At 40.8% G+C, this 25557-nt stretch overlaps 2 protein-coding genes across 2 annotated transcripts; one reads left to right on the top strand and one right to left on the bottom strand.

Moving 5' to 3' along the window:
- The first annotated feature begins 1271 nt into the window (after positions 1-1271).
- Positions 1272-9679, top strand: LOC146162489 (uncharacterized). The gene is made up of 7 exons (XM_083385407.1): positions 1272-1419; positions 2010-2102; positions 3181-3329; positions 3630-3753; positions 4367-4646; positions 5072-5279; positions 8691-9679. Exons 1-7 carry the CDS (start codon positions 1346-1348, stop codon positions 8843-8845), a joined length of 1083 nt encoding a protein of 360 aa, XP_083241533.1. The 5' UTR covers positions 1272-1345; the 3' UTR covers positions 8846-9679.
- On the bottom strand, positions 9416-25130 carry LOC146162488 (uncharacterized). The gene is made up of 3 exons (XM_083385406.1): positions 24825-25130; positions 13549-14617; positions 9416-12855 (listed from the first exon to the last, which is right to left on the bottom strand). The coding sequence occupies exons 2-3, from the start codon at positions 14425-14427 to the stop codon at positions 11614-11616; spliced, it is 2121 nt and encodes a 706-aa protein (XP_083241532.1). The 5' UTR covers positions 14428-14617; positions 24825-25130; the 3' UTR covers positions 9416-11613.
- Between the last annotated feature and the right edge of the window lie 427 nt (positions 25131-25557).

Here is a 25557-nt window from a genome sequence, read left to right as displayed (position 1 = left end):
GGTTTCCCATACAAAGGCTGACTGTCATCAGTAAAAGTTATAGCACTGTTTTCGCTATTATGCAGCTTAATCGCCTGACTAGATAAGCCTAAGAGGACGGCAGCCAATATAGATTTTTGTATCTCAAACAAACTTCCTGGATATTGTGATCTTCGCCTGCTGACAAATTAAACTGCTCCTATTTTTTAACAAGGTTCTCTTGCTGATAACACTAATGAACGTTTAAATTTTTTTATTGTTAAAATCATAATTAATCCAAGCTAGATAGCCAATTACTACAGCGCTGTTGGGCATATGCGCAAAGCAAACAACTTGTAGCATTGAAGCACTCATGGTTAGGCATTTGTGTATGAACTGCAAGCACTGCTCTACATCGGTACGACCGCATGTGGTTTTAGTGATTTAGTACTGCTAAAACTAAGCTTTTTGCTCAAATCGAACCTCGTCAATGTTGCTGCTTTTATTGTAACGCTAGAAGATAATAGGCTCACTCGACACGCATATAATTCACATAGTTAAAAATATATCCATACAACTTACGTAAGCTCTTATACAACAAAATAAACTCCCGAAAATTGAGCAGACTATCATAAAAAGTGTACAAAATACTAATTTTTTAAAACCGAAGCTTTACTCGAAACTTTAACCGTTATTTATAATATCTAGAAATCCATTGCTATCACCACTGTTCTTAAATTTAAAAACACTTAGCAATCTGACTTACCGCTAACCGACCTTTTCTGCTTACCGTTAACCGACTGAGCGAAAAATCGCATATACGATTAACAAATTATAATTTTTACCGAATCTAATCGTATCTCCAAAAGCGATACTTGCAATTACCTCCCGACTCAATGCGAACATAAAAGCTTCGCTCGAAGTTATGACTTCTCCTTTGTTCTAAGGTCGAAGGAACATAATTACAAGCGATATGATCAGATCGACTGGTAGCTGGTCGCGCACGGGCGCAACTGAATGGCACAGTGAGATGTTACCCGGTTCCCTACAAAGCGTCGCTGATTATTCCATTGTTTCCCCGGGCTCTTTAATCCATTTAATTCCCATTGCGCGGCGGAATCCCAATTCATTGTGCTCTGGCTGGGTATCGCGCGGTCTGTCTTTCTGGAACGCGAAACGGACAATGAAAACTCGATACTCCGGCCCGCCCTTCCCAGCAGCCGCTGTACAGAAGATATGACCTCGCGTGCTTTTGGTCACAGGACTGTGTCGAGTCTTGAGTTTATACGCACCAGGCGTGTTTACGTTTTACTGACTACACAGCAGCCGGTGTGCAGTGTAAACAGGAATAACAGTCGGAAACAAAGGAACCTCCGGGAGCTTCGCCATGTACCCCCTACACAAGTTTGTGCCCCTGCCTTTCGGCACCTACATGATGCACATCGAGCAGCCAAAGAAAAGGTGGGTGCCATGTAAACAGCTCGCTTGTGTGTTTTTGAAGATCTGCTCGGCGTGTGAAGTAAGTTTGGAACGCGACTTGTTTTGTAGTGTTTGAGGACTTTATCGGGTTCTTGTTAAACAAGATGCGCCGAATGAGATAAATCGAGTTTGCGTAGTTTGCTAGAAACACGCCTTTTCTGTTGAGGGTAAGAGCGACAATGGTTTTCATAATAGAAAAATCAGCGTCTGTGATACTTGAAGGCAATTTTTGTGCTTTTTTGAAAGATAACTCGTTTCATGGTTAACTGACGAATAACGCAAACAAACGATAGGACTATAAATATATTCATTGACAAAATTGACTCTATAATTATCATTAGTACAGCGGTTTAGCCTTATAACCTTTATTGTCAGATATGTTAGGTTTCCATAAAGTGGTCCTATATATATCCATATATAAAAATACTAAAAATATGTTTGAAGAACTTTCAACTTAGGTTACCATCATACTTATTCTCTGCCAATCATGGTTTTTACCAAGTTTTAGCATAGCAACTATACTCGACTTGTTTCGAACATTTAACGTTCAATTGAAATCCATACAAACTTAGAGTTGACGTGGAGAGCATTCCAGAGGACATCCAACAATTCAAGAAACGGTTGGTCGACGTTCCGGCGAGAAAGCCACTGAAGCCACGATACAAGTAAACCACTTAACGAAATTTCATAACGCGTGATCGAAAACTATCCATAATTAATAGACAATTTTTGTTGTGTTATAGGCGAACTTATGGGAGAATACAGGTCGCAGTATAGGTTTCTAATTTATTCCAGTCGTCTTCGTTTTTGCTAGAATATTATAGGACTTTACCTTCGGCAAAAATATTAACAATATAAATCTTAGTTTGTGTCCAATTTGTATATTTTGACTATTGTACTTGAATATTGACAGTACCGAATCACGCCAATCCATATAGTCTAAAGCAGGGGTCGGCAACCTTTTTCCAATCGCGGGCCTAACCAAACTTAAAAAGGTCTCTGCGGGCCGCACAAAATAATAACTAATAATTGTGTTATTAACATATTAGAACAACTGTGAATCAGGCGGGCCTGGGATATTTTTTGCACTTAAAAACGTGATTAATTACATTTGCAGAGGCAGTAAATTGTTGACGCAAAGCGAATGAACACCTGGCGAGCGAAAGCGAGCGCGCTTTTTATTTTGGTATACCGGTATTTCTTCTAAATTTAAGTTTTTATTACAATGCCGAAAGTAAAAAAAAATGTTTAAAAATATATATCCAATATTCTTTAATACTTTTTCGTATTTTGCGCTACGCACTTGGCAGCCTACCACGGCGCAACGGTAAAGAATTGCTGATCTATAGCTGAAAAGGCAGCATCAAAACGTAAAGAAACCGGAGGTATGATGAACATTCGCGCGAAGATCAAAAATTTTTCGCAGCTACGCAGTTAAAATAGTCAAAAAGTATTTGAAATAGACTCGTGTCTAATTTGTCAAAGAGACGGCGGGCCGGATGAATTACTTCGGTTGCCGACCCCTGGTCTAAAGTAAACGTTAAGCTATGGTTTGCCAGTGATAAAATTGCAAAATTACAATCCACGTTCGTAAAATTCTCTATAAATTTACGATACTTGTTGCCAATCACTTAACTTCAAGGCAATCTCATTTTCAACTACCGTTTTGCCTAAATTTAACACAAGAGCCTTCAATTTAGCTTTAGTATAACAGTTTTCACTATTAATGTATACATTTTGTAGTTTAGGGCCTGTAGAAGGTAAAAACGACAAGAAAGTGAAAGCGAGTATTTTCGACGAATTGCCATCTTCGAAAACACCTCTGCCGGACAAACTAGTGGAGCCCTCCTATCACATGCGATATCTCGTGCATAGGAGCCAAGTTATCACAGGTTGTGAGCGTAATATCACTAGAGGATTACTATAAAAAAATAATGAAAGTATATAAACTACCTGGAACATGGATAAAATACCAGCTTACATTCTTTCAAGAGAATGGATATGTAATCCTAGAACTATAGTAATGTCTGACGTATATAAAAAATTAAAAACTGATAAGCTTTCATAAACTTTTGAAATAGTGTTTAACAATTGTGCTTCATATTTCCTACTACTGCATATGTGGATTAATGCAAAACGTAACATTGCCTATACAATGTATCGTTGTTTGAAGCTGTTCGATTTGTATTCAGAGCAACCTCCCGACTTGACCTTGGTGGACAAGGTCACCGGAGCCAGTGTGACGTCACCAGCAGCGTGGGCACGTGGTCGACCGAGTCGTTGGAAAGAAGTCGTGAAGCAGCACGAGATTCACAAGTACGCGTTTTCTAATTTTATTCTAAATAGTTACTTCTAGAAATACAGGCAGAGTTTTTTTAAGGTTTTACTTTGGCGCCAAATAAGAATTTTTCAGAGGACGCATCTATGTCACCTTAGTACAGGGGTTTTTAAACTGGGGCCCATGGACCCCTTGGGGGTACGTGAACTATAGTTTAAGGGGGTCCATGAAGCCCCAATTGAAATATTAGTGTATATTTGAAAAGTAATCTTTTTTCAAAGAAAATTATTGAATTAAAAATAAAACGTTTTTGCACTGAATGTATATTTAGACTCCAATGCGCTATCGTATTTTTTAGACCGGAAACAGCAGATTTGTGAAGTATATTTGTATTGTGACATCAATTTATGACGTTGCCTTTAAGATTCCTTGCCTACACTGGTCCACGCGAAGTAAAAGTAATTTTAAGGAGCCTGCGGTAAAAAAAAGTTTAAGAAACCCTGCCTCCGTATAAAAAATTAGTTATACATGTAGTTATAACTATATTTTGTGAGGCTTCAGAGAAATCTAAGAGAATATTCACACATCAAAAAAACAACATAAAAACGCCAACTTAATTCTGTTTAACTCACAGTTTTTACATTTTCTTAGCCCTCAACAAACGTGCACCGTTCCCCTTCCATCTGATCCACAACTGGCAGTCGTCCCACAGCGTCACCTACCGGCTGGGTACAGGTCGGTCGAAATGCCGCACGGGTTCGGACACGAGCACCCGAAGCAGGTTCAACAGCCTGGGACTCCACAGAGGATCGTGAAACAGCAACGACTCGACTCCGAGATGCTGCCTCATTTGCATAAACCGCTTGCACACTCGAGGGAGACGGAGAGGCGCCAGGCGAGAGAAATTGCGTCGAGAAAGCGTCGAAAGAAGGTGAGTTTTTATTATTAAAGTTGCAGCTATCGCCAAAAGTATTAAGAAAAGTAGCAAACGAAGAATCAACCATTGCGTCATATGTAACTTGTCCAAAGGAACTTGTTTTCATGCCACTAAAATTATGGCGCAAAGAGCAGCCTGTATCGGTCTTTTGAACTTGTTCTTTTAAAATTGCTACAAAAAGTAGGACATGCGATAGATATAGACGAAATTTATCAAATTTTATTAAGATTTTGCCCGTATTAGGCATGTTAATTACTTATAAAGTGAAAAACCAACTGCTTCAAATCTGTACCCTAATTATGGTGAACAACCCAGCTAAAACGATTGCTTAGCAGAGATCTTTCATGTGACCAAAAACTTAAAACACTCCTACTTTGTTCCTCTCTATATACTCACTTAAACACCCTTACGTGTCGTAGGTGGACCGCATAATGAGGCTGGTGGATAGTAAGGCACAAGCCGCCAGAATCCGATCCTCGTCGATGGACGAACGATCAGCAGCAACCTCGGCGGGAACAAAGACCAGTTTGAGGCTGAACGGGATGGGACATCTACTGTCATCTCGCGGAAGTAAAATTGAAGGCAAAATGCGGACGATTGGCGAAGTGGCGCCTGATCGAAGCGGAGGTATGTCACTTGCTTTGTAAACCACATGTTTGGGGTATCTGCTGTTTATAGTGTGCGACTCAGAGTTGTAATATTAAACCAGTATTTATCTTTTACTCATCAAACCGAAAAATAATATGCCCAACTCGAATAACGAGTTATGGGATTGTGAGGAATTTCTTAGTTCTTGGACCTTTTTACAAATTGGCGAACTGGTTTTTAAACACATGATGCCTTTTCGTCAACTAAAAATTTGTCGGATGGTATTAACATTTTTATTGATAGATAAATTAGCTCATAATACTGACTAGGTGCACATCAATACAAGCACTCTTTTTTCATCAATGCAACACTTTATTTTCCTGAACAAGGTATTTAAGTTACTTCACACCAAAAGGCAGATCAAGATTCGCGATTTATTTTATTTTTGAGCAACTTAAGAACATTGAAAAACAAACACAAAAATAGCACTTAGACAACGAAAATACCTTACGTCATAGAATCAAGCTGCCAAGATGTTGTGCGAAAACCAAACATTACATATGCGATTCCAATTGGGAAAACAGATGTAATACGATTTTTTCGGTCGCTTATAGTTTTTGGTAACAGTTCGCTAAAGTTAGGCAACAAGCTTTACAAATGGACGCTCGCTTGTTTATTATTTTAGTTGAAGTATGTTGAAGCCCCCGCAAGGCATATGCCGTGGCGTGTAAGTCTTCTCAGGTGAAGCACTAATGCCACTTGCGGCCAGGTGTAAAATAAAATCGCATCAAAACGTTTATAATATGTAATATAATTTGTTAACTAGTTTTAGGGTATCCTACAATGAATATTGAAATATTAGTGTATATTTGAGAAGTAATCAATGTTTCGCACTGACTATATTTAGATTCTACTTCACTTTTACATTTTTTGGACCAAAATCAACAGATTTATGAAGTCTATATTTGTATTGTGACGTTAATTTCTTTTTTTGAAATTGTCTTGCCTACTGTGGTCAATGCAAAGCAAAAAAAAATAGTGTTTCGTCGTATAAAAAGTTTAAGAACCCCTGATGTAAGTCAACGACCATTTTGGTTAGCCAAGATTACACCAACGGATTTGGAACTGGACAAATTGTTTTGTTTTTCCGCAGTACAGTGACGCACGACCGACAGTTGTAAAGTGGTGATTAAAATAATTGTTATTTCGCTATATGAGAGTGTGAAATCATTCTATTACCCTGTGCTAATGACACGCAGGTGGCAAATTCACTCTAGTTTAACGAATTAACGCCGAAGCTTCAAAGTTATAACTTCGCAATCTCAAAGTGCCTTACATTAATAACCAGATTGGTTTAGGAAATACACCGGTCTCACGTGTTGAGGAGCGATAGTCTTCTTTTATGCAACAGTCTTCCGTCATTGTTACGTCACAAAGGGTCAGGGTCGGGTCAAGCGAATGTTCATCAATCACGCCATTCTGTCAAGTTTAGTGACGCGTGTGAAATGTGGTTAAGTCCTCCAATGCGTGTCGTCTGCAGCAGTAAATTTGCCGAGGTGACAATTGCTAATAACTTTTACTATGGGAATTTCAAATTTACACCCTACGTCAGTGGTTCTCAACCTTTTATGGCTTACGGCACCCCTCAAAAATAACAAATAGATTTTCGGCACCCAACTGGAATTTTTGTTGAGTATTTTACTAAAATGTTGCTATAAATTAAACTGGAAGAACACAATCAACTTAAAACAAGTAGAAAAATATGATTTGATTTAGTGGTCTGTAATCGTACACAAATAGTTCTATCAAGGAGTTTACCAATTGAGCAAAAATCAAATTCTTAAAAATTTCTAAAATCTATCGACACCCTTATGCATTATAAATGGCACACCAAGACGCCGTGGCACCTCGGTTGAGAACCACTGCACTACGTATATTGAGAGGCTGTTGGGTTAATTCACAAGTCAGTTTCAAACAATTCCGCATAGGGCAGCAAAAAAAAATTGTAAATATTACAGTTTGCTTTAAAAAGAGCTGGTCGACGCAGTTTTAACGTAACTGCAAAATAAAATCAGCTTCACCTGTCAAGATTCGAACTTACAACCCCAGGAATTTTCTTTTCAATCACGCTACATACAACCAAACTCAAGGATGGATGTCCGATTATATCGGAGCCGATGCCCGATGCCAAGTTAAAGTATCGCTACTCGTCCGATACTACGATGGTATCGCTGCCGATCCAATACCACATTAAGAGAGGAATTTCAGAGATGATTTGCGCTCCAACACAGTGATATCTACCTTTAAACACAAATTTCTCATATATAAGCCTAGTAAAAGGTAATCACTTAATGAGAAATAACCTTTATCTCGCTAAAGCAAATTGTGACCTAAAAACACCTGAAAATGCCCTGAATGATTTAATGACGTCTATATTGCTTGTTCGCACATGGTAATGACGTCATTCGAGATCGGATCAGATCGCGATACGTTAAGTCAAAAATATCGGGTATCGTTGTAGGAATAAAATGTCAAGTATCGGACCTGCCTACACCCAAGTATCAGGGCTGCGGAGTCGGTTAAAAACAACCCGAGTCCGACTCCGGCCAAAAAAATACACCAGAGTCCGACTCCCGAGTCCCGAGTCCGACTCCGGCCAAATGTAAGATTTTGTCGAGTCCCAAGTCCTGATGCTCTGACTCTACAGTTATTTTACCCATTTACGCAACTAAATTAAGGTGAATTTTCTGCAATCCACTTATATTGCTGTCATAATTGATCCACCCGCATTACATGGTTTAAAAATATTTCACATTTGCTATTACACTTTTACAACTAACATTTTGCCGCCTTAACAGTTTTAAAATTGATACAGCGCATGCGCACGTCGGACTCGGGACTCGTGTAGTTTTAAGCGGTCTTACTCGAGTCCCGAGTCCCGAGTCCGACTCCGACTCCGCAGCCCTGCCAAGTATACAAGACTATATACTGTATGAAGGTTAATAGCCAGGATCAGCGTTATTCACCAGTACAGCAAACATGTATATTAAATACATTTACTACTAAACGGAGAAACAAAGCCATTCCCAATTTTACTTATGTTGAATTACCAATGCTTTATCAACGATAAAAGTCTTTAACCTGCTATTTACCGGGTTAAATTATAAACATTTATAATAAAATACAAAACTGTAAGGTAAAAAATCTGTAGCCTGCGTCTCTTGGTAACGTTGCGTTATGCATGATTAGTCCGCGCATTCGCTGGTTACCTGAATTCAGTTGTAACACGTTTCTCTTATAGGGTAAAATTTCTGACACATGTGCCAACACAGACGCTACAAAGCCCCGAATTATCCTAATTTGAACGCTACAAGCGTCTAAAACAAATCGAACCGGGTGATATACTTGAATAATTTTGTCATCATATTTCTGTCTACTTTCTGTCTCCAGACTGGCGCAAAAGTAACAAGGAGATGGAAACCATACGGGAAATTCCCTTTGAGGCTAAAGACTGGAATCCGAAGGCTGAGCAGAATTACATGAATCATGTCGTGCTGGAGAGACTCTCTAATGCCGTTCCTTACAAATCTGTTTACGTGCTGTAGTTTATGGTATATGATTTAAGTATAGTCATTCCCTGGTCTATTTCCACAGGTTTTGGAGTCATACACGCATTTCTGCGTATCTTGTAGTATACTGTTATAGAACTGCTTTTCTTTTTTAATAATGTTTACTTTATGATTTCATTAGTTTAATGTAATTATATATTTTATGCTTGCCTATCCGTGCGGTAAAATGCGAAAGGTTTTGCGACTTTTCGTGTAACTTTCTGCTACATGTCGAACTTGCTTTGAAACAAACAATGTCACAACGCAAAAATGCTCATAAACTTAGAAAAAAGTAAAATAATAACTAACAAAAAACTGACACAAACCTATACGTGAATATTTTTTTACTGTTTTTAGTTGAAAATCCTCGTAAAACTAAAAGATTTCCTATTTTTTTTCTAAAATATATATATGTATATATATATTTTTTATACTTTATTGTTACTTTCTGTAGCGGCAGAAATTTTAATGTTAGCTAATTGCATATAAATGTAAGTTTTGTCATCCTTTTTCCTCTAGCAGCTATTTTAGCGTTTTTTCTGCCTTTAGCGTTCAACACACTTTTCTTAATCTTGGGATTTTTATTTCTGGCCAGTTCGAAAAATAGTTCCATCCTTGCGAAAATTTTCATGCGTTCAAATTATAAACGTGTATGATATTGCCAAGTCAAAATTGTCGTGCACATGTTTTACGTTTAGCGGGTTATAAGGACAGTGTGCTGCGCGAACAGGAACATCACAAAAACAGGAGAATCTATTTTCAAACAAAAAAGGCGAAAACGAACAAGACACTCACTCATGTGATGGCGGGCAGCCGATTTTGAAACTTCGAAAGGCACACTATTTTTAGAATAAATTATTATTGCTTCTTGTCGCCTTTTAAGTGCATAGCGAGACTTACTTGTGTAAAAATTGATTTTTAATTTGCGAAAAAGAAAAAAAGAAAGGTGCAAACGATACTAGAGAATTGTGAAAAACTTTAATGTAAATTAAACGTCATGTGCACTGAATGCCATCGTATAGATTAATCGTGGTATTGTGACTCAGGTTTGCGACTAAGACAAGATAATCCAGAAATACCAAAAATCACCGGATCAACAGCCAATGGTTAATTTATCACCGGTAACCACGCAACGTGTAAAGTTAGCGAAATTAACGTTTTACATCCACCTTTAAAGGGCACATATATTTGTCAAGCTGTGCGGTGTAAGCATGACACACAAAGAAAGTGTTTTCGGATAGAGCCAAACGCCGGCGGCAGTTACGAAAGGTTTTTCGATCATGTGTGTTTCAAAACGCTTTAAAAGAGACGATGATTATCTCGAAAATGGCGTTTTAATATATCCAACAACATCTGAATGGCGAGACATGAAGAAAGTTCTAAAAAGAATGTTTTAAGATGTTTTAAACTGAACGTTGATTTAAAGGGACTAATCAAGAAGTTGTTAACGACAATTTTTACTGTGGGAGTTTGAAATTAAACAAATACTGAATAAGCCTTTGCTAAATTTGTTCTTTGAAGTTTTAATTTGTTTTTTGATTTTGGTAACAAACGGGTTTTAAAATGTCTCATTTGCCGTGTGCCAAAAGTCACGGTCGTTAACGCTTCTACAGGCCAAAACAATACGAAATAACGCCCAAGGGTCACAATCAACATCTGACGCAAGTTGGCCGACCTTGTGCCTTTTATGGCCTCTTTCTTCCTTGTGAAAATGCTTTTCGAACGCTTCCCATAAGTGCGCCCGACTTAATTACGCCGCGCGCTATTAACGCCAATAAATCGACGTGTTTTCAAAGTGGCTTAATTTCACGGCGTGGAGATTCCCAAAACAAAGTCGTCGGGCCAGATGGAATTGCGATGCTAGGATAGAAATCGAAATTTGTGTAGTTTCAATTATCGGAAAATGTAAAGTGTTGAGCAAAATATTGCAAATTTAGAGGCGCGATGTTATAAATGAAGACGAAACGCGTCATTAATTAGGGTAGGTAAAGCAAAAACGCAATAAAAAAGTGCTTTTAGGTGCTTTTTGCATCTGAAGCGACGCTAGAAGAATTTTTTGTTGAGTTTTTGCAAAGGAATTAAGAAGAAACGCAAAAGACACCCAAGCAGAATGAAGGCGCCGCCGCCAAGAGGGGCCAGAGAGGCGAAGTTATTAATAATTAAGGGTTACGTTAGCGGTAGAAAAGATACGATAGAAAACTTTGCAATATATAGCGCTGTTTTGAAACCAAAAAAATAATAAATGCAACAATAGAGTAAATACTACGATGACACCGCCAAGACACGAAACGAAATAAGGTGACACCAACAAATCAGTCATCATAAAAACTATTGCCTTTTATCAAAGGACATAACACAGCAGAACATAACAAGTCTTTTGTAAATTTGCAAAATTGCTTTTTTGTAAATTTGCAAATGTGGTGCAAATTGCGAGTTTATTTGGGGGTACAAAGCCAGTTTGCGCGGTTGCCTGGAAGTGACTTACTCGTTTTATGATATTAGTGTTAAGCACCTTACCCCAAAATGGAGTTGGCCTTTTTAAAAATTCGATAAGTATAAACTTTTTTAATTATACGGTCGAAGATTAATGCCTTGGTTTAAAAACTTCAGCCACTGTTCAAGTTGTCCGCGTAAACTGGCTTCGCAATTATGCTCCATTCCAACATTCCTCGAACATTTTAGCAAAAGATTTCACCCGATATGGGCCTCGAACCCGCGACCTTGGGATTGACAGCCCTACGTTTGAGGGCGCGCTTGCGCTGAATTCAATAGTAAGCGTACTGCGATGGGGTCTGCAGCTTACAGCTGCTGCGGGCGAGTTTACAATCGGTGCACATGCACGAGTTCTCGATGTGCCCGGTTGGGAACTCGTAAATCGGTTCGCTGACTGCAGCCGCTATAGGCTGGTCGGCCTCAGAGACAGCGGGCTGCTGTGATGTCCAGGCACTAGGTACGTCGTAACAACTGCTGTCCTCACCCGTACAACCCTTCATGGCTGGCGTCGAGTCCTCAACTTCGCTGTCGCAGTGCTCAACACGCTGGTTTACGGTCTTGGAGAAGCGTACGGTCTTGCGACGTCGCGTTTCAGGCACCAAAACCGTTTTCTGGCCGTTGCGGTAGCGGAACGAACCGTACTTCTTTATATCGGGCTTGGACGATGATGAAACACTAGATCCGGCAACGCTGGCCGTTTCGGCGCACGTACTCCGGATGGCCTGCACCAGAGGGGAGGCCCCTATCGACGAGGCGTCCAGGAAGGTGTCATTGAGGGCGCCGTACCGGGAACCGCCCCAGTCGGCCGACGACGGCGGCGCCTGACCACTGGCCATGGTCTCGGTGTGGTAGTATGGGTAGGTGCCGTGCATTGCCATGCCGTATGGATCGGGGTTGGCCTGGTAGTAGTCCTGGTTGGCTTGTGGGTACTGGGGCAGGTAAAACCATCCGTTCTGCTGGTGAAGGTCTTCCTCGTAAACGCTGGAAGGCGGGTAGGCGTACTCACCGTACCCGTACGGGTTCTCTTGCTCGTACCCGCCCGAATACTGCTGCTGGTGCGAGTAGTCATACATTGGGTACTGATTGCCGCCGTTCATCGAGTAAACCGACATTACGCTATCTTGATCGTTAAAGTACCCTGCTGGGTGCGCTTGGGGGTAATGCTGCGGGGGTACAGCTGGGCCACGGGGCTGTTGGGTTTGGGGACCCCCACTGCTGCTGCTCGAATACCCGCTGCTAAGACTGTCCGACCTCAAATGGCGCCTGTGACGCGGTTCCAGGGTGTCGTGCCATCTATGTGTCGGGGACGCCTGCGTGTGCTGGGGCCGAACCCTCCTGGGTCGCGAAGTGGGGTTCTCGTGGTTGTTGCTGCCCCACTCGTTCGAAGTGATCCCGCTGTCGGTGCTCGAGCTCTCCGCGCTCCTGCGACGGTCACGTGACGCAAACGCGCCCTCTGATTGGTTGATTTCGTCGCCGCCGATACGCCAGTCAGAGACTGGGTCGGGCGAGTTTCGCTGCATAAGTGGAAAAACAAAGGTTTAGTTACAGTTGAAAAAAGGCATCTTGGTATAGAGGTTAAAACTTGTAAACCCTTTTTACCCAATACCTTTTTTTCATACCAATACAATTTAACCTGTTCTTTCAATCACTTTTGATGCAAATAGTCAAATACCAATGGAAATTGATTTCCCTTTTAACCGAATCAATTATTATCTTCTTCTTCATTACAATACCGTAATGGTTGCCTATAAACTTTGGAACACTATATACGGATCTGTTCATAAGTTTAATGGTGAAAATAACGGCCCAAATTCACCATTAAACTCATGAACAGATCCGTATATAGTGTTCCAAAGTATATAGGCAACCATTACGGTATTGTAATGAAGAAGAAGCTACGAAATTAACTTCTATTTGGGCCGTTATTTTCACCATTAAACTTATGAACAGATCCGTATATAGTGTTCCAAATTATTATCTATTGCCTGTATATAATAAATTTTTGTTTAAGCAATAAAATCACTTCTCTTGATTATTTACCAGTGATCCAAACAAATATGTTAATACACTGTCATTGGCTTTTTTGCTAATTAACCATGTAAAGAAAGGATTAATTCCTTATTAATTTGTCCCCGAATGGTGTACACACTCGTAAGTGCTGAATTCTTCATTTAAATTTTATTTGATTATTGATCATTTCTGCATACCTGTGACGACAGACGGACATTTTCGAAGTCCTCGGTCATCTCGCGGAAGCGGTCAACCTTGGCGTTGACTTGCGTGACGTTCCGGAGCTTCTTCTCGAGGTGATCGAGCGCGCTCATGCATGACATCAGCCGCTCACTGGCGTGTGACGCATGACTGGTCGTCCGCAGGCTCCTGGCCTCTGATTGGCTGTTGGCGAAGTTAGAGAACGACGCCGAACGCGGGAGTGTCCTGGACGAAGCGTTCGAACGTGACGCCGCGAGCTCGTTCATGCGCGACGGCAACGTGGCGGCGCGCGATTGGTCGAGCGGCTGGAAGTCGTCGTTTACGTACATGTCAAAGGCGCCCGAATCACGGAAAGAGTCCTTTTCGTTCCTGGAGAACTTATCCAGACCGCTATCCCGCAATGTAACCATCGACTGTGAGGCTCTTAATCGGTGCCCTGAGTGATACCCGGCAAGCGACTGAGAGCGTCGAATCGTCGGCTGCTGCTGCTGCTGGAAATTTGTGGACGCGGTTCGTCGCATGCCGTTCTCCGGCGAGCCTCTTTCAGAGTTGGGAAACATACGTTCCTCCTCATCATAATCCCGTTCCCAGTTGTCAATCCTGTTGCGTCCTCCCGGAGGTACGGACATGGAGCGACGTCCGAGACTGCCGCTTTGGCTCTGCACCTCAAACTGCTCGTGTTCTTGTGTCGGGGCGAACCTGGCAGGCAAAGTGCTGCGGTTCAGGTGGTCGACGCTGCCGAACTTTTTCGAACTCTTTTGCAAGGTCGATCTGTAGTTGACCGGCACGTCGCGGTCCACTCTTTGCGATGTGTCGCGTTTTTTCACGCCCAGGAAGGAACGCATCGCTTTCCGGACGTTCTTCGGCGGCTTCATGTTGTTATTGTTTGAAATTAAACTTAACAACTGGTGCTTCTCTTTATCTCTCTTTAAGGGGGGTTAGGCCTGTCTCAAAACAGGCTCGGTTAGTTGCTGTTGGTTTGTTGTTGCTGTTGTTTTTCAAAAACCTTTGAAACTGTCGTCGTGCAGGTGTTAAGACCACGTGACAGTTATTTCACCGGATTATCTGCAAAAATAAAGAGGCACGTTAGTTTTTCGACACTCACTGACACAATTTGAAATATCATTAAGCCATCGCAAGTTGTAAGTTGAAATGTGTCAAACACTGAAAGAGGCAGACATAAACATTCAAAGTTTCAGCAAATGAAGGGGCATAATTAGTTTGTTCGCCGATCCAGCAGTATTGGATGTTGATAACCAAGTGTAAAGTTTTAAAGTTAAACACATATAAAATATATCTAGACGAATCAAAGCGTTTTAAGTGCTAGAACTTGTTATACCCAGACCTTTTGCCGTTTTCCGATAACGTTACACGCAAAACGCATGACGTACAACTCATAAACGTAGCATGTCACGCAAAAAAGTAAACTTTTCCCACGCAGTACGTCAACAGTTATTTACCGCTACGCATCCTACAATTAACAGGTCCTGGTTATTAACATTACCTCTGTCGTCAATATACACCACCTCTCACACACAAATAAACAGGCACCAATTTGCCGACAATTACCGTGGACTGTTTAATAAAGTCTAGGTTTACTCATAGCCTCTACTAACGCACCTAATAACCGGTTAGCCCACGCTTTACGAATGAGACGTAATCTTCCCAACACATCGTCACTCGCCGACGCGACAGACTAAAAAGTCCCGCGTCTCATCGAGATTAGCGAACATTTTTAGATGACATTTACTTTTTCATGTACACTTTGCTATTCTTATAAACTAGCCATATGCAGCAGAATGGTATTACATAAAACGCCAGAAACCTTTGTTTGCAATAGTTCGACTTAAAAAAAATCAACCCTATTTGATCTAAAGCTAAACCAGGGTACCATGCCGTCATGAAAGTACTAATTTGAACTTACAATTGATTATGCTAAGAAAACAATAAGTGTCGTGTTTGTAAAAAAAATACTTCCTGGCAAATGTATAGTCTTTCATTTACAAGATATGTTAATAATTTAGAATTTGGGACCAAATAGAGTTGTTTAAAAGCATCCACTATAAGCTGTTTAACAAACAAGAAGAGCTAAGCAAATTACGCTGTCTTCAAAAAGGGTTTGATTTCCACGACGTAGCTATGGACTTCTCTTAACATTATACAACTATTACTAAACTTCGACTGCCTTAAACCGACACCAACCCTAACCACCATTTATCTAGCGCTCAATCCAATGCGAAGCGAACCTTTGTGAAACACACAACGCTCGGCTTTGAGCGTAGCAGGCATTTACAACTGCACGTTATATTGCTTGTATACTGCGTCCGCGTAGAACACTGTGCGCCGACGAAAGCGGCAACGACCATGTTATGGTTTACTGGCGGGAAACAGCTTCGCCAGGAATGTGAAAGCCGCCTAGGGGGACGGGTGCAGGGCCGAAGAGATAGAAAGAGAGGTAACGAATGCAATACACTAAGGTCCTTCGACTACAAACATCGGATAACACGGCAGGCTTTTTTCATGCGTGCGGTGGTATGCATTGTATACATGTACACATACGTACACGTACCCTGCTACTTTGTACATGCCAATCACGGAATATCGGCAGCGAATAAAAGCACCAGGGCAACATTTCGACACGTGTATGCCGCTGTCGACAATAACCCTTACTTAATTTTAATAATATTCAGCTTATCATTAACTAACGAAATTAATCCTGCTGGAAGTATTATAACTCTCATATAATATATATAAGTGCACCGAAAGTCAGCGAGCATAGTCAGTAGCCTACTGCGTTGTTTTAAGCTAACATTAAAAAAACAACTACATTTCCAATTAACTTTACTATTATCTCATAAAATCTATGAACGAACCAAAACACTCACAATTGTACTAACTCCAATATACATGATGCTGTTGTTAGCGTAACTGCAATATTCTTTATTTAATTAAGTTGTTTTAAACCTTTTTAAAATTTTTGCTTCGTTTTGAGCTACAATTTTAGCCAAATTTTCCGATATACCAAGCAGAACACCTTGCAAGAACGACGCTTATTGCAACTTGATTAATCAATAATATTATAATTTAATGCTGACGGGCTAAATCCTGTATGTTCATTTCCAACTAAAAACCCCGTGATGCTGAACTGGAGCTTAAACCGCCATGCTCGCTGACTAACGAAAACTGCGCGACTCGTCACCTATAACCACCTTGATCGCGACTGACAATAACCGATTCGACTTGCTCATAAAACTGAATCACCCGGGCCGAATTCGGACGAAAAGCGCCGATTTTAGAACAGAGCCGGCTCTTGTTACGTCACACAGAGTCTGACAGCGAACTTGCCCGCCGAGGCTAAAAAAGAATGTCGCCGAATCTGCGCTCGCGCCTTCCTTCTTATACAGGCCTCGGGGGTTAAGGCGAATTCGGACGCCGGTCCGAAACCTTCAGACGTAATACACTGCGTGTGACGTCATAGCGTGGGTGTCTCGAGGTATCAAGAAAGGGCCAGTTCGATTGTTTATTGCTCTCCCGTATATAATTGCAAAGGGCCAGCGTCGGCAATTAACGCCTACCTTGTAAGCGTAATACACCTTTCTGCTGGCCTAAGTTGCGATTTCGCGCTTGAATATTAAGCGTGATCGATTAAGGTTCAGTTCGACTTGGCTCCCACTCAAACATCGCGCACTTTTAGGGGGTTTTGTTTAGGGGCGCGCAAAAACGTGCGAGTTTTTTTATCCCTGTCGTCCTTTTGATGTGATTTGTCGAGAGAGAAACAGCTGAACGAAAAAAAGTAATGATTTTTTCCCTAATTTGGATCGATGGCGGTTTCGCTATTTAAGGTCGAGGTTTTGCCTGGAAAAGTAAAACGTAATTCCCAGATTTTGGGATTTTCGTAGGAAACTTGTTTGTCCATGTTATAACTTTAGTGCAGGACACGAAACTAGTATTTTATGCAACAGTGTTGTTGATATATATATTCTAGTCTCTGCGTATCCGCACAAATTCTACGACTTTTCATAGTTTTTAAGATGTCAATGTTTAACGCATTGCACCCAGCTTTAATATAATTGAAAATAAAATATTAAGTCATTGAAGACGGCCAAATCCCAAATGAATGCCAGCTATCCGTGGCCCAATGCTATACGAAAAACGACTTAATTTTTCGCCAATCACTGAAAGCGATCCAGCAAATCCCAACAGAGGATCGCCAAAAAACACCCGATTACTGTTGCGTCATAATCGCTATTGTCTTCTCGCGATGTTGACATTCCGCAGCGACATGCAAGTATGCAGTGTGACGTCATAGTGTCATTGTAGAAATGGCAACAAAGATTTTCTTGCACCACGCGAAACCACTGCGGTTAATGCGGCTAATGTGGACTAATGCCAAACAATTGACCTTGGAACTCGCGAAGCGGCTTAAAGCAGAGAGCCCGGCCACCTAACGCCAAGGTCGCAGTCAAGGTCAGCCGGCTACAAACAATAATAAACGAGGTTTTGATTTCGTTTCGCCGTTTTCGCGCGATTTTTCGCCGAAATTTGAAGCAACCGCAGAGCTTTACAGCAAAACACTAACAAATGATTATGAAGTGTTTGTTATGGATTTTCGAGTTTTCTTTTGTTCCAATGTTGTAATAAAATTTTTTCGTCTTTTCGCAAACCGTTGAATGCACCAACGTTTGTAAAATGTTTATATGAATACTAAATAAATAATTATCGGCTCTTTTTTTGTTTGTTCGCTTCAATGTATTAGGAATATGGTCATATTACCATTGTGTTAGATTTGACCGAAAAGAAATTTAAAAATATTTAAAATAATACGCTAACATTTTGTAAATCTGCTGTCAGTTAAAATTTTCAAGTATTGTCCAAAGTTTTGCAGGTATTTTTAACTGTGTTTACTATTCGCAGGGAACAAAAAGTATTAATCGATATGACGTGCATATATTTAACGTCTGACTATACGTAATGGAATCAATCAATTCGATAGGTCTATCGCAATCAAATTATCGCTGTTTCTCAATAGCTGCTGGTCAGGAAAAACGAGAATCCCAGCCACCAAAATAGAAGCGCGGAGTTTTTTTCGCGCAATCGCCAATACGATTTCTCCCATGCGCCCAAAAAGCGTTGGACGTCATAAAAACGCCAAACCCCGTATACGATTGAGACGAATGGGACGTTTGATAATGAAAATACCTACGCGAAGGCAATTTTACTTGAAATAGGAAAATTAAAAACAATTACACGGCGCGGTAGAGAAGCTTAGATTTCGTGGCTGTGCGATTTAATTGCAAAGTTTAAAAGCTTTCTCACTGAAACTCTACAGTAGGAAGGCAATTTACGCCCATTGTGCCTGTAATTATCTAATTGGAGCGTAAACGTGATGTAGGATTTAAGGTTCGGTTATAAGTTATACCGACACATCGCATTTTTTATATTTTTATATGCGGTATTATATCATTTTAATCCATTACCTGTCATTATACAATAAATTGATTTTGACTCTATACCAGAGATCCCTTAAATGGGGTCATTGGACTTTTTTAAAACTAATAATACCCATTAATTGATATTAGGAAAGTTAAAATGAAAATTAAAAAAACGAGAACCTGAAGACGGTATTTATTTCAACGAGCAATTTTGACAACTTGGAATAAAAATTTCCTTAGCCATATAATTATGCAATAATTCAAGTGCAATTAATGTTGCTAATTTATACACAGTGGCAGCAATAAAATTTATTTTATAAAAACAGCATTTCATGCCTATTTAAAAAACGACCACAAAAAAAAAAAAAAATTGGATCAAAAACACAGCAGAAAAAAAGCGTTTCCGCATTCCGACACAAACCTCCGAAACCGTCAGCCCGTTCGTTTTTAACTCAATCCGACCAAACTTCGCATTCCGGTTATTAATTGGCGGCCGGCGTCGCGGGATCCTCCCCGACAATCTGCTTAAAATCGTGAAGCCATCATGTTCGACCTTTAACCGGTGCGTCTCCGAATCGCCGACAACGCACCAAGCTCGACCCATCCTCAAGCAACGTAAACCTCACCTGCGCCTGCGATCACGCGTTCGCTGCGTGCTCGCTGCGTGCACGCCGGGCCAGCTTCACGTGATCGCAACCACAGCAGATATACGCTAATTAAGCCGAAACTCGCTCGGCTGGTTTTTTCTCCGCCGCCGTTGCGCAAACAACTTGTCGTGAACGATATTGGTTATTTTTTGGGCTGTATACGCGAGGCGACACCGTTCTGGGAAACCGCCAGACTTTGCGCGAAATTAAGTCGCGAAAATTTGTAGGCGGCATGTTAATGACGTTGACACTGGTCGGACTTTTTTGCGCCGAATTTCAACACCGCTTCCGCTGAAAAAAAATTCCTCTGTTTGAGGATTACGTGGAGAGCAGTGTGATTCTTTCACAGCAAATGATCCAATAAACACTAGAAAACACGGTTAAGTAATATACGAGAAAACAATTATTATATTGAATTCTCGAATAAGCTCAATCATTTTATTTTTTTGAGAAAACAAATTTTAATGTTTGAACTCCGTTACCGTAATGTTTGAAATTAACAATTTGGTACGAAACAATCCAAATCGTCAAATTGTACATTGATTTGGGTTGTTAAACGAAAAATGGCACTGGTTAAATACGAAAGAACCTTATTTTATTATTTTGAAGCAAGTCATTTTTGATAAAGATTCTTTCTGCGTTATGAAAGTTTCAAAGCCATGCTTGTGGATAAGGGTGCGATTTTTGTCTTCAGAAAATGTTTAGGTCCGTATGGTAAAAAAAGTGTTAATTAATTTAATTCCTCCGATGTTGTAATCTTTTTGTAATCACAAATTTTAAAAAGTGAAACAAAACGTCCTATAGTATTGCATATTTGGTAGTAAGACTTCTATGAGACCAGGACGGAAATTCGCTTCTTTTGAAGAAAGAGGACCTCATAGTACTTTGTATCGCCCTAAGACGTTCAGACAAAGACCCAATGAGCGAACGTTATGCAATAAACACACAAATCAGATCCGAATCACGCGTTGTACACGTGCTTGCATCGCAGACGCGTGGGCGAACGCGTGATAAGGATCGGCCATGGGCAACAGCAAAACCACGAGCTCCGGAAAACAAATGCCAATCTAAATGGCTGCGCGAGTGCTCTAGAAGCCACACCAGCATCCATCACCGGCCAAACCGGTCCGACTTGATTATTGTAAGTGTGGCGGCGTCCGTACGCGGCCCGACCACGATCGCTCTAGCTCGGGGCTAATTCGCGCCGTGCCGACTCATCACGGGGCCGTTTTCCGCTCTTAAGCCGGCTCCTTTTTTTGAAACCCTTTTTTGCGGGGTTTTAGGGGGTGAGTTGGGCGGTTGTGTGATGCGACGTGGGGCTTTAGGGATATATCCCTCTAAAAAGAGGTTTAAACTTGTACAATTTGGCCAATTGGCTCTAGGGGCTTTGAGTAAAAAGGGTGCCGGCCTTTTTAAAGTAGCCAAGAAATGTGGCCAAAGTTTCTGGACTCGCGCGTCGCTCTCTGGTCGTTTAAGCGCGAGACATCCGATATCTAGACAGGCGAAAAGTTTGATGTGACACCGTTTGGCACGATCGCTTCAAACGTACTTGGCTATGTTGTTTGCACCCACGTCTCTTGCGCTAAATGTAGGAAAACTGAGTTCGAACATTGAAAATACAACAGATATTTAAACGACCTGATAATAGGCGCAAAACGTTGAAACACGGTATAAGTAAGTGACTATACTCCAACGTTAAGCCTTTTTACCGTTAAAAAGCAGGGTGGATATAAAAATTGCATTAAGTAAAGCTACATGCTGAAAATTTGGAAAGGAACATAACCATATGGTAAAACACATAGGTCATATCAGTGTCAAACCATCTTTATTTTTGATTTTCGGAAGGTTTTTTTTACATTAAGGGGCAATTTAATTTTCCTTCGACCGTCGATGTCATGAAACAGCAACTAGTAAACGTTGATTTTCTTGAACATAGATTTAAATTCCAGAATTCGTTTGCAAACAATATTTTTAAACTGGCGGCTGTCACAATTTTTCTCATGGCGTAACACCTTTCAATTTTAAAACTCAAACAATTTAAAAAAAACAAAGGATTTAAACAAAATCAAGGTAGAATATGTGTTCAAACATAGGCAAATATCAATAAAAACTAGCACAGTTTAGGTAAACTTATATTTAAAATGAGAAAAGAGTGCAATGGCGCAGCCTGTGCCAGTTCGGAAACGACCGCGTAAACCGATCTTCTGCCATGATAGGGGCACACCCCCTGAAAGCGCTACAATTGGCACATTGATATACGCTTGCGGCCTGTGTCACTGCAATGCAATGCGGGCCACGCGTTCGCCCGTATAATTTGCGGTAAATTGCGTCGGCTCGGGCCACAGGGAAGAGGTAAATAGCTGCACTTTTGGGCTTGGTACTGTCTCGTTCTCCCCCTTTCACATCGCTAGTAAAACAAGTTTTTCTTATACGATAGCGTCTATGTCCGAAAAAGCATTCTGCTTGAGGTATAGATATAGAGAAGGGTAATACATCTAGTTTGACTGATTGTGCGGTAAGGCATACGTGTATCCTGTTCACCTGCAGGCATTATTTGTTTTCGGTCTACTCAGAATGACTTACCTGTGGTGACCACCAGCGTCTTGTGTTGGCTGAGTTTGGGTTAATCCAGTTTAAGGTTGCCACAGCGGAATTTACAAAGAATTAAGAAAAACCTTATAATTGATTTGTTTTATTCGGCCAGTATCCCTGGCAATATTTAAGTAAAAAAATTGAGATCGTGCTATTGCTATCCTTGTTATTACTTGCCTAAAATAACGTGCGTTTTGCACAAAAGTTGAAACATTATCATAACATGGTACGTTGGTATTACTGTTGAAAATGTAATACCACGCCAAAATGAAATGCAAGCAATTTTTCAGGGATTTTAATCTAATGCTTTAACCCAGTAAATACTTCCTATACGTAGCGTATTTATAGTCCGACAACTCCTAGTTCGTGTCAGGGCCCGCAGCCCCAAATTCAGCACTTTGTGTCGATGCTGTGACATTGCGGTTTAGCGTAGGAGTAAACTACAGCGTCCAGGCGGGAAAAGGAAGTTTTATTCGGCCAAATCGCCTCCGTTTGGGAAGCGCTAATGACCGGGCACTGTCACACACACAGAAAGCTCTATATATGTTAATTGCTGCCGGCTCAGAGGTCATTCGAAGCCCAGGGCGACAGCAAAGACCCGGCCGTGGCGATATTTGCGCTCTTTTCGTATGATTTGACGTCGGCGCCTATATTACTTGCCCTTGCTTTACCGATCGCTATCGGGACGCTCGCTTTGATAAAGATAAATTCACGATTTTCAAAACTGGACATTTAAAGCTGGACATAGAATGTCGAAAACTGGACATTTAACCCCTAGATTTAATATGTCTAAAACTGGACACTTTGTAGCTGAATATAAAGTGTCGAAAACTGGACATTTTATAGCTAGAATTAACATGTGTAAAACTGGACACTTTATATAGTCGGACATGGTTTGTCTAAAACTTGACATTTTATAGTTGGACATGGAAAGTCTAAATGGAAATTTTGTAGATGGAAAATAGAATTTATACAACTGGAATTTAACGAACTTTCGGTGGTTTGTGATCGTGTTATAACAACGTGTTAATTGATAAAGTGTAAATCTTTCCATGAAACGAATACGCTATTATAAGTTAGCTGACATTTACAACGAACACGCGATAAGAGGATACTAAATTTGTGCAATTTTCTGTCCCGTTTTTCGCAAAATGCTACCAAATCATCAAAATCTTTTTTGCCACGTCGTCTCCTGATAGATTAGCGTGCTGGTGTACCGGCGCGATCCCGTTACTAAACTGTTACGCAATCTCGAAAGGCATCGACGGAAATTTCGTTAAATTTCGCTGCAGGCTGCATTGCGGTGGCCTCTGACTAAAAGCGTGCCCCGAATGCGATAAAATCACTGTAAAGAATGTCAGTTGTTACCAAAGAGTTTATTAAAGTGTTCCGTTTGCTTTTACAGGAGCCCTTATCCATTGCATCAGTTACACTCAATGTAAAAAAATAAAGTATTTGTAAAAAATCAACGTATTTTATTAGGATCTTTTGGATTTTATTCAAAATATATTAAAACTGTTTCATCCTATCGCCATAAACACTAGGAATTGTACGGCTAATGTGCTTTACTTAAGGCGTTCATGGACTACTCGTTTGAATTGAATATAGTTTAAAAAACGCTTATAGCTAGGGAATTACGTAAAGATCTTCTTCTGCAAAAAACACATTTCTAATCCAATACTAATGATAAATTGTGTCACCATAACAGTGAACAGAGTGATCGAATAGTTGTTTGGCGTGATAAATTGAAATTCCTATACCCTATATAATATAACCAAACTTTACCAAGAAACCAACAGAAAATACACGAGACTCAACCTTATAAAACATCAACAACCTTCTACATCTTCTTCCTAAAGCTTATGTTCGACTGATGCTTATTCAACGTTGTTCTATTGGAAGTGGCGAGGAGCAACGTCGTTTAAACTTAACGGTGTCAGGCCCCAGAGGGTCGTATACGAGTAATTGCTTTAATTACGCCGCTAATCACGCGATTGACCCGGCTTAAATCTACGGAAGTCGCAAAGGCGAGACAAAGTCATTTCTGCATCGCAATAACTGGATCGTTAACTTCGGCTGACAAGCCTGATTGTCGTTTAAACGCTTTCTATGGCTGCGTCAGACGAAAGTTCAATTTAGACGCGCCACTGCTTATTCAAGATTAACTGTATACGTACAATCTAAAATCCGTTAAAATACCGTAGGGGCTCGTAGCACCCAATCCTCAATAACAAGGCAAAAGCCGATATGCTGATAAACATTGACTTACAAATGTAATATGCAGGCTCTGCACTATTTGTTTTAGAAATTTATGAAAATTAAAGATAAAAAGGCTCAAGTATATATACATATGCATGGGGTAGCTCTCTATAACTAAATATGAAAAATTTATACATTTAATCAATGTGGTTTAGGTGTGAATATTAGATGAAAGATAAAAATAAGTTCATGCAAATTTATATCGACGCACATATTTAGAGCATAAGCTATTTACATTAGTTTTTTACCAAAATTTCGGGACCACTACATATAAAACAGTATTGGAAAAGTACATTTAGGTAGTTAGGTAAAGTATGCTAAAATGATAAAGACCCCACTTACCAACAACACAAACTCCAAGCGCGATAAATGCGGCTACACGGCTATGATGAGCGACGCTATTACAAGCTGCTGTGGCGAAGATATCGTTCGGCTTTTCAAGTTCCCGATGAAATTTCGCGATCTGTTGCTGTCTCCTCGTGGAAGAAGAAGAAGATTAGGAAGATGCTGTTGCTCCTTTCTTCCTCCTGCTCTTTCAAGGATCCCGCGTTTCGCGTCTTGTCTTCCGTGCAAATTCGCTGTAGCGAGTCGGCGGCAGAGGACAGGGGGTCGCGAAAGTGGAAGGGAGGAGACCTGGTCAGCGCAGAAGCGGAACTGCAACTGAAACGACACGCGGCGAGAAAGTTTTCCGCCGGCGACGCCGTTAAACGCCTTTTTTCGCGCCGTTTCCGCCACTCTTTCTCTCTCTTTTTTCTTTTCTCTCTCTCTCTTTTTTTCACCGGCGGCGGCGCTCCGGGGGTTTTCCTCTCTTATTGTTGCCTTCGACACAAGGCGATCCCTTTACACCTACAGCTGTTGCTGCTGTATGTGCGTCCCGCTTGTTATTTATTTAAACTGTTGCGACTGTGGGGCAAGGCGCGCGCCGACGTCAAGTGAAGTGTCTTCGCGGCACCGGCAACCCGAGTCAAGACGGCCAAGGCAACTGCTGGTTTCAATTTCCCCTCGCTGGCATGTTGGTGGTGGCAACTGGCGTTCAACCCACGCATCTGATGATGGTGATGCAGTCGCAAATAGT

This window comes from Ascidiella aspersa, chromosome 3 (assembly GCF_963924565.1).
Source record: "Ascidiella aspersa chromosome 3, kaAscAspe10.2, whole genome shotgun sequence".
Classification (NCBI taxonomy): Eukaryota; Metazoa; Chordata; class Ascidiacea; order Phlebobranchia; family Ascidiidae; genus Ascidiella; species Ascidiella aspersa.
This window is presented reverse-complemented; position numbering and strand designations above follow the sequence as displayed.